Source organism: Elephantulus edwardii, unplaced genomic scaffold, assembly GCF_000299155.1.
Source record: "Elephantulus edwardii isolate Elephantulus edwardi_28Jun2011 unplaced genomic scaffold, EleEdw1.0 scaffold00087, whole genome shotgun sequence".
Lineage (NCBI taxonomy): Eukaryota > Metazoa > Chordata > Mammalia > Macroscelidea > Macroscelididae > Elephantulus > Elephantulus edwardii.
In genome coordinates this window covers 13,472,038-13,481,781 of record NW_006399837.1, presented here as the reverse complement: position 1 = coordinate 13,481,781, position 9,744 = coordinate 13,472,038, and the positions used below count along the sequence as shown (strand labels likewise).

Below are 9,744 nucleotides of genomic sequence, written 5' to 3'. Positions count from 1 at the left end.
CTGAGGGAGGTTTGACTCATAATCTGTTTAAATGAAACCACAATTGATAGTGTGAAAGATTTAGAGCAGCTCAGCCAAACCATTCAAGAGCTCGCCCTCGGGAGTATCTGAGGACTTGTCAAAGGAAGGTGCAGACCGGGGTGCGTGACTTGGCATCTCCCCAACTCTCTTGTCTCAGGTCCCACTTAAAAATCAACAACAACCCCAACAAGCTTTGGTTTTGTGGCTGTATCTTCCAGTATTTCCTGGAAATAAAAAATGAGGCATTTCAAAAGTACTTATGTACTAATTAATGTTAAGATGATAACACATCTACTATGTTTGTGTAAGTCACTTTTTTTTGCAAAAAAAAGTAACTATTTTTGACAAAAATTTTGCAAGAATATCATTGTTTTATTGTTTTGCAAATCTTTCCCAAGTCTGGTTTCGTAGAAGATAGCTGGTCTCTTCACACTGAATTCTGCAGTGAGTCGACTGTGACTTGTGGTTCTTATTCACCCAGAAAATGAAAGTAATGCCTCACTGGGAAGTGTAATTGGAAAAGGGGAACACATTTTGATAGGCTTTTCTATTTTCAATTTAATTGTGGATTTTTAAAAATACCACACTGGGTTCAGCTCAACAAATTGTTTTCCTTTTTCCCCTTCCTTATGATTTGAGTGAAGGTTTACAAAGCAGATAAACTTTTCATTCAACTATACATATGCGTTTTGTTCCATAGCATGAATTTCTGCACCCACGATGTAACCCCCCATTCTCACGTCCTCGCTGTGATTCTGACTTCCATTAATCCTGCTCTAGCTCTCAGTGTCTTCCCGTCCCTTCCTGATGCTTTGCCATCATCCTCCCTCTTACTGTTCCTTGTCTTTCTCTTCACTCGTATTTGACGACACACAACAATCACCTGAAAAGACAGTTCAGTTTGCAATTCAGTCAGTTCTACTGATGTCACAACTCATCTATTTGCTCTGGGCTCTTTGGGGCTTCATGTTGGGGTGCCCCAAACCCTCATTTCTGAGCTGCGGCTAACCATGCCCCTTTGGGGCCCAGATTGCTGCACTTGTCCAGTGTATAACATCTCTGTAAAGTGCTGCACACACGCCTCCCTGTGAGACAACAGCAGCCTGGCCTGTGCCTCTGGCTGGTCACCTCCCCTGCCCAGCCTGGTCCATTTCCTGGAGTGATCCTGGCTGTTACCTCTAAGCGCTGAGCTGCTACCTCTAAGTCCAGAGGTTCAAGCAACGCAGAGTCTCTTTGGTAGAAATCCCTGATGATCTGTTTCTATAAAGCTTGCCGTTGAAAGGCCTCGGAAGCACAGCTGTACCGTGCCAAGTCGCGGTCACCGTGGACTGGCGTCTGGTAAGGCTGCAGCAATTGCACGGACAGGAAAGCAGCTCAGCCTCCGTGCCCGAGACAGTCTCTGTTCCTCAGATCAGCACCGCTGGGCCATCTTTTATCAGCTTTGCGTCGAGCAGCCAGCCTGTCCCCAGACAATTCCACGCTGCTGGCACCCATCCTGGCTGGTGCTTCCATAGCGTTTTCAGTTCTGGTTTGAAAAGCTCTAATGATCCATTTCTGGCTTTTAACGAGCTCATCACGTCTACATTTAAGATATTCCATTTCTTTTTCTTGAAGCTCAGGATGATTACTCTCTCTATGGCGCAACTTAAGAATCACTAAAACGAAAAGTTGTTAACACTTAGGCATCCAAAGAAATGATACCTCTTCTTTCCTATTTACAGAGGGATTTTTTTTTAAAGCAGATATTTTTTTTTCTCCTTTTTAGTGAGTTTGGGATTGGATTTGTCAGTTTCATCTTTTTAACCCTCTGCCTCTTTAGACTATACATGGTGCAGCTGTGGGTCATGAAGAGGCATTTCTATCTAACCTCCCTTTTAAAATCAAGGATTCATCCCTCAATTGTTGTTGTTGTTGTTCTGTGCCGTCGAGTCGCCTGCGACTCATAGCGACCCTCTGTACCACAGCCCTAAACTCCGCTCTGTCCTGTGCCAATCGCACTGTCTCTGACACTCCCATCCCAATCATCCCTCAATAATGAAAATATAAATACATTTTATTTTATAATCAAGTGGAATTAAATTATGCTCTGGGAAAAAGATTCCCTAGACTCAAAGATATTCTTTAGAGAACCTTCTAGTAAGGTGTAAACAGGTAAAGATGCAAGAACAGAAACCAGCTATAAGAAGAGCTGCAGGTGCTGGGCTGGACGGGCCCTACAATGGATTCTAGACCCCTGAGCTGGATGACAGAGACAACGGTACTTACCTTCAAGGACTGCGTAAGAAGTCAATTAGGGGGCAGCGCCAGGGGCTGTCAAGACACTTCCAACTCACAACAGCCCTCAGCACCACAGGGACCCAGCGGGTCCTGGCCCTTCTCACAATCACTGCTCAGCCGAGTCTGTTGTTGAAACCATCGCTGCTGTCAGTCCCCTCGAAGCGCTTCCTTCCTCCCCTTCGCGGACCCTGTACTCCTCCCATCTGGTGTTCTTTCCCAAGGACTGCCCCACCCCAAGAACATGTCCAGAGTCCGTGAGATGAAGTCTCACCCCCTTTATCTCTAAGGAGCACTCTGGCTGCATTTCCTCCAAGACGAGTTCTTTTGGCAACGCGTGAGATATTCGCTTCTCTTCTCCTGACCCCACAGTTCTAACACATCCATCCTTCTTTGGTCTTCCTTCTTCATTGTCCAAACTTTCACATGCATATGAAAATATGTCTTGGGCGAACAACACAATACACGCACAAACATACAAAAATAAAGAATGTGCAAACAGTCAAATGTGAATTGCCGACTGACGCTGAATCTCGGTGATGCTGCGCATCACAAGGGCTTTGGGACCTCAGTCAGGTGATAAAACACGACATATGAAACACGCCGACATTCTCCAAAGATGTTACAGATAAGCTAGAATGACAGGCATCTGCTTGTGTTGACACATCACATCCTTGTGTTTGTATACACGTGGTGCTAACACCCCAAGACCCAGCGAGGTTAGAAATCAGGGCTCAGAGCCCTGGGAAGAAATTGTTGAGGTGCATTGCCTCTCACCCCGTGGGCTGTCTCTGGCCCCTGGTCCCCGCCATCCTGCCCCCGGGGAGCCTCTCTGAGCAGAGGCCCTTCATCAATTCTGCCTTTCCTGAATGCTTAGACTAAACTCTGTGTCTGTCAGCCAACAGATGGCACCTGCGGGCCTGGACGGCACTGGGAGCGGATGGCTGGTGTTTAGAGTCTGTGTTAGGGGCCCTCAGTTCAGCTCTGATTCACAGCAACCCTTGCCTGACCCTGCTCCTGCCTCATGGCTGCCACCGTGCTCCTGCCACCGCTCCATTTGGTTTGGGGCTTCCTCTTTTGTGGATCATCTACTTCTCCAGGCACGATGCCCTTCTCCAGGGACCGGACTCTTCTGATAACATGCACAAACGAGGTGAAAACTCTGAAAAGATGTGTGAACGGTTGAAATCTACCTTTGCGGCGACACGGGTTCCTGAGGAAGAAGGAACGTTCCAGCCGGCCCAGGGGAGGTGAGTGACCACTCCCACCCCTCAGTGTCCTGCTAGCCTGGGGCTTCTGTGTCCTAACAGGTAAAGGATTTCTCTCTAGCCGGGAAGGGGACATTGCAGGGAGGAAAGCTCACTAGGTACAAAGGTGACGTGGAAGTGGAAACCCACTCTGCCGTGGAACCTGGAAGGCAGAGAAGACTTTGCTTTGCGTCTGTGAACATTACCAGGAGCGCCTGGGCCCCAGGTGAGGGCTGGATGAAGAGAACAGTGGCCTAACCTTCTGCAGGGAGGCAGGATTTTCTCCTGGAATCTGTCCCCCTTGGACTCTTTGCAAAGGTGGCTGCAATTGTCTTTTCACTCGCCTTCCCACAGCCCATGTTCTTAACAACCCACATCACAGCCATCCACGTTACAAAACACAGCCGCCTCCTTTGGAGAAACCTCTCTCCTGTGCTGAGCAAGGCCAAGTCTTGGGACTGTCCCCTCGGACAGGCCTGTCAGCAGGAGGCTGGGGCTACTCCTCCTCCAGCCGGGATCCTGACAGAGGTTGTCCTCACAGAATGAGGCGGGCTGGTGTCCTGGGACCACGTGGAGGGGCCATGACGGTGCACACGGAGCAGAACGGAGCTGGGAAGGCCACCGCCTCAGCCTGAGTGCCCCCACCTCCTTTGGCACCTCCTGGGGACATGCAGTGACCTACCCACAATGGTCTCAACGACATGATACCACCAGCAAAACTCAAAGCCCAATGGCTCTTGCCAACACCTACCAAGGACAGCCCCACTGCCACCGAGTTAACTCCGCTGTGATTCTGATTCACAGCGACCCAGTTGGACAGGACAGAGCTGCCCCCCAGGGTTGCCAAGACTGTAAATCTTGATGGGAGTGGAGCGCCTCGTCATTCTCCTGCAGCGTCATTGCTGGTTTCCAACCAGTGACCTTCTGGTTAGAAGCCTAAAGCTTCATCTGCCGGCCCATGAGGCCTCCTTAATAAAACTGATGACTAGCATAAAAAGAAGGAATTTTTTACTTTTCAAAGAGAAGAGCGAACTGTGGGGGAGGGGTGGGCAGGGAGAAAAATGCAACAATGAGTGAATGGAAATACAAAATCTCTGTAAATGTTCATTTTAATAAATTTTTTAAAAATAGATCATTGAGTGGGAAACCAGTATACTATCTGCAGTTTCACCCAAACTGCAACCAAAAATTCAACACACACACACACACACGGATATGATAGAAAACTGCTAATAACCATTTATTGCTTTTACCCAGGAGAAGGTTTCATCCTCATAGGGAGGAGAGGGTGGGGACATAGTGAACCAGGGGTTCTCTGTAGTGGGGGTCACAATGTTGCCCCTGTTGTGATCCAACAAACAAGGCACTCAATGGCGTGGTCTCGCTGCGCTGTGTGTTCAGGGGCACCCTGAGTCAGCAGAGCCCCTGAGCTCCTGGGAGGAGGACACAGGCCCCCCTGGTGCTGATGGCCACACGGCGACTTCCCCTGGGCAGGAAGCAGGCCTACAACTCGGTGTCCGAGGCGTCCTGCTCCTCCTGCCTCTGTTTCCTCCTGCGGAGCTGGTGCTGCAGCTGCAGCTTGCTGGTGAAGAACAGCTCCTTCCAGCCGATGTCCTCGGCCAGCGCCTGCATGTGGGGCGTGATGGTGTCGCACGAAGCCTGGACGATCTGCTCCCACAGCCTGTCCGACTCGCACAGCTGAGGGGAGAGAGTCGGGGGTGGGTGACACGGCCTCAGGGCTGTGGTGGGGGCTGCCTCAAAGGTATCCACGTACAGACACAGGTGCTGGCCACCGGGACAGAGGTGACACTGAGTCCCCTGGAGGATGGCTTCTAACTCTCGGTGACATCAACGCACTGCTGTCCTGCGGGAACCAACTCTAGCTGCTCCCCCAGCTGTGGAGGCAATGAAGTGCCCAGGAGGGGACTGTCCACCTCTCACCCAGGGAGCCGCAGGTGGATTCGAACTGCCAGAGGTGATGCTTTCGGTCAGCTGCGCAACTCCCTCCAGGCTCTGTGGACCACACTCCGAGCTGCTGAAGGGAAAAGGGCAGCCATGACAGCGAAGAGCAAGAGAAGAGAGAGGTGAGAGAAGCAGCATCTGCCACGGAGTCTGTTCTGACGAGTGTGAGCCCCGGGTCAGAGCGGAACAGCTGGCTCTCCGCAGCAGGGCGCCCGGCCTTTCCTCTGAGGGGCCACTAACTGGACTCACACTGCCCTTCGCTTAGCAGCCCAGTATGCCACCCTCTGCACCACCCAGGAACTCCCTGGGAGAGACACCAAAAGTCACCACCAATGTGTCACCAGGCTCGTGGTGACCTTCCAGCAGGTTTCCTGTGAATCTTTCGGGGAGAGGAGTGCTCCTTTCTACCCTCAAGTCCTCCGTGGGGTGTAACTACTGCGCTTGCGTGCATGTCACGTTACACACTGTGCCCACCAGGGCTCTCTATGGGCAAGGAGAGAGGGCTTCAGACACGGTGCAGCTATGGGACATCCGAGCCCCCAGTGGAGTGGAGCAGACCCAGGGATCTGGGCTGGAGTAGATTGGGGAGGGAAGCCAGAACTCACTGTGTGGAATCACAGCCGTGTGGGGTGGCTGTGACCCCAAGTCACAGATGATCTCCAGTTACTGTGGTAAGGTCTTGAAATTTGTTAGTATTTCTTCCCCCCCCCAATTTGTGTGAAGCCAAATATAAAATTTAATATTATTAATAAACCAAATGCTCTATCAGGATATAAGGGAGGTGTAATACAGGCGCCAGGAATAGATGGTATAGATGCTGCCCAGAATGTGCTCACCAAGTTGTGCCAAGAAATCTGGACAACAACAACTTGGCCAACTGACTGGAAGATATCTATATTTGTTCCCATTCCAAAGAAGGGTGACCCAACCGAGTGTGGATACTACAGAACAATATCATTGATTTCACATGCAAGCAAGATTCTACTGAAGATTATCCAAAAACGACTAGAACAGCACATCAACAGAAAACTACCAGAAGTCCAGGCTGGGTTTAGAAGGGGTCGTGGTACTAGGGATATTGTAGCTAATGTTAGATGGATCTTAGCTGAAAGTAGGGTATACCAGAATAATGTCTATCTGTGTTTCACTGATTATGCAAAGGTGTTTGACTGTGTGGATCGTAACAAACTGTGGCTGACTCTGAGAAGAATGGGAATCCCAGAACATTTAATTGTGCTAATGTGAAACCTATACTTGGACCAAGAGGCAGTCGTCATAACAGAGCAGGGTAACACTGTATGGTTCAAAATTGGGAAGGGTGTATGCCAGGGGTGTGTCCTGTCTCCATACCTTTTCAACCTGTATGCAGAGCAGATTATCCGAGAGGCTGGGCTCTATGAGGAGAACTGTGGCATCAGGATTGGTGGAAGATCTATCAACAATCTGCATTATGAAGATGATACAACTTTGCGTGCTGAAACTGAGGAGGACCTCATGTACTTGCTGCGGAGGGTCAAGGACTGCAGCCTTCAGTATGGACTGAGGCTCAATGTCAAGAAGACAAAGATTCTCACCACTGGACCAATTGGTAGCGTCAGGATGGATGGCGAAGAGATTGAGATTGTTCACAGCTTCAGTTTGCTCAGCTCCACGGTCAACACTCTTGGCACCAACAGTCAGGAAATAAAAAAATGTATTGCGATGGGAAAGTCTGCTGTTAATGACCTCTCTAAAGTACTCAAGAGTAACGATGTCTCTCTGGAGACTAAGGTGTGCCTGATACAGGCCATGGTCTTTGCAATCTCTTGTTATACATCAGAGAGTTGGACAATGGCTAGGGAGGATAGAAGGAGAATTGATGCCTTTGAGCTGTGCTGTTGGAGAAGAGTATTGAATGTACCATGGACTGCCAGGAAAACAAACAGATTCATCCTGGAGAGGATTAAAGCAAGCAACTCCTTGGAGGCAAGGATTCTGGGGCTTCGTCTGACATACTTTGGGCATGTTGCAAGGAGGGACAGGTCCTTGGAGAGGAACATCGTGCTTGGGAGGGTGGAGGGACAGCGCAGGAGGGGAAGACCCTCTATGAGATGGATTGATTCAGTGACTGGGGTAATCGGGATGGGTGTGTCAGAGGCAATGAGATTGGCACAGGACAGAGCAGGGTTTAAGGCTGCTGTACATAGGGTCGCTATGCGTCGCAAATGACTCGATGGCACATAACAACAACAACAACAAACAATAGAGAAGAACTCCAACTTATCTGCAAAAGACTTCCCCATGATCCTTTGTTTCGTTTTCTACTCCCTTGTGATTATCCTTCATTTACCTTCATGTCATTCTCAATAAATACACAGAGAGGCGTGGCTTGGAGCTTCAGTCATCAGGACTGCTTGTCCCCTGTCTTTACGCTCTCTTACCTCATTCTTGGTTGTCTGTCTCATTATTACTTTACCCTCGGTCTGCCACACTATTTATTTACTGAATATAGCATGGACTGCTAGGAGAACAAACAGGTTTGTCCTGGAGAGGGTGAAGCCAGAGTGTTCCCTGGAGTCAAGGATTCTGAAGCATCGTCTGACACACTTTACATACTCTACAACTATCGACATTTATCAAAGTTCATAGAGTTTCCAGAGGCATGTTGTTTAGGAAGTGGATGCCACTCCTGCTTCTAAACCTGTAATAGTATGTTATTGTTGTTATGTGTCATTGAGTCCCTTGGCACTAGCAATTTAAAAAATCAAAAGACTTGTTACATTGGGAAATTCTGCTGTTAGGGACCTCTCCAAAGTGCTAAGGAGCAATGATGTAAAGTTTAAAGACATCTAAGAGATTTAAAGACTAAGGTGTGCCTGATCCAAGCCATGCTCTTCACAATTACTCAGTATGTATCTGAAAGCTGGACAATGACTAGGGATGACAGCAGGATTATTGATGCCTTTGAGTTGGGGTGTTGAAGAAGAGCACTGAATATGCTATGGATTGTCAAGAGAACAAACTGGTCCATCTTGGAGAAAGTGAAATGAGAATGCTTCTGAAAAGCTAGGATGGTGGAACTCAGTCTCGGAGATGATGAGGATGGCGGACGGTAGGACAGGGTTCAGACGTGTTGTCCACTGGGTTGCTATGAGTGGCAGTCAACTCGATGGCATAGAACAACAATGGTCATGTTGCAAGAATGGCCTGTTCTTGGAAAAAGGTATTCTGGGAAAGGCAGAGGGTCAGAGAAAGACAGGAAGACCTTGGATGAGATAGATTGAATTAGGAACTGCTACAATAGGCTCAAATATTTCACCAACTGTGAGGATGGCACAGGGCCAGACAGCATTTTATCCTGTTACCTATAAAGGGTCATTAAGAGTCTACACAGACTGCATGGCGCCCAAAACAACAAAAACAACAAATGTAAAAACAAGAAAGCTCTCAGAAAATGTCTTAGTAAGAGCTAAAACAGTATTCAGGACCTCCTCTGGAAGAGCTGAACTCTACCTCTACTCCAGACAGTTACTGCTCCACGTATTAGGTGTTGCCGAGCCAACTACCACTCAGAACAACAACAGACCTGAGCCTTGCCCCATCCCACACCACTCCCAGGATGTCCGCTACGCCCAAGCCCAGTGATGCAGTCCCTGTAGCAAGTCACCTTGTTGAAGGTCTTCCTGTCTTTCTCTGACCTCCTACTTTTTCATTCTCTTTCTCTGACCCTCTACTTTTCGCAGGATGATGACTTTTCCCAAAGATTGGCCCTTCCTGATAACATGCCCAATATGTGAACTGAGGTTTCACCACTGTTGCCGCTATAGATCACCCTAGCTGCAGTCCCTCCAAGATAGACTTGTAGACTTGTTTGTTCTTTTGGCAGTCCATGGTATAGTTAACACTCTTCTCCAGTACCAAATCAAAGGCATCAATTCTTTTTTGGTTTTCCTTAGTCAAAGTCCAATTTTTATAAGTATATGAAGCAAATACCAGAAGAATGTCTATCTGTGCTTCATTGACTATGCAAAGGCTTTTGACTGTGTGGATCACAACAAGCTGGGAATCCCAGAACATTTGATTGTGCTAATGTGAAACCTATACTTGGTTTACAGAACAGGGAGACACTACATGGTTCAAAATCAAGAAAGGAGTCCATCAAGGATGTATTTTGTCTCCATACCTTTTCAATCTGTATGCAGAACAGATCATCTAAGATGCTAGGCTGTACGAGGAGAAATGTGGCATCAGGATTGGTGGA

At 48.3% G+C, this 9,744-nt stretch overlaps 1 protein-coding gene across 1 annotated transcript in view; it reads right to left on the bottom strand.

The window, feature by feature from the left end:
- Positions 1-5,045: 5,045 nt before the first annotated feature.
- Positions 5,046-9,744, bottom strand: part of FBXO36 (F-box protein 36) — a 118,647-nt gene continuing 113,948 nt past the window's right edge. The window contains exon 4 of the mRNA XM_006890329.1: positions 5,046-5,240. Coding sequence (XP_006890391.1) covers positions 5,046-5,240 — 195 coding nt within the window. The remainder of the gene's footprint in view (positions 5,241-9,744) is intronic.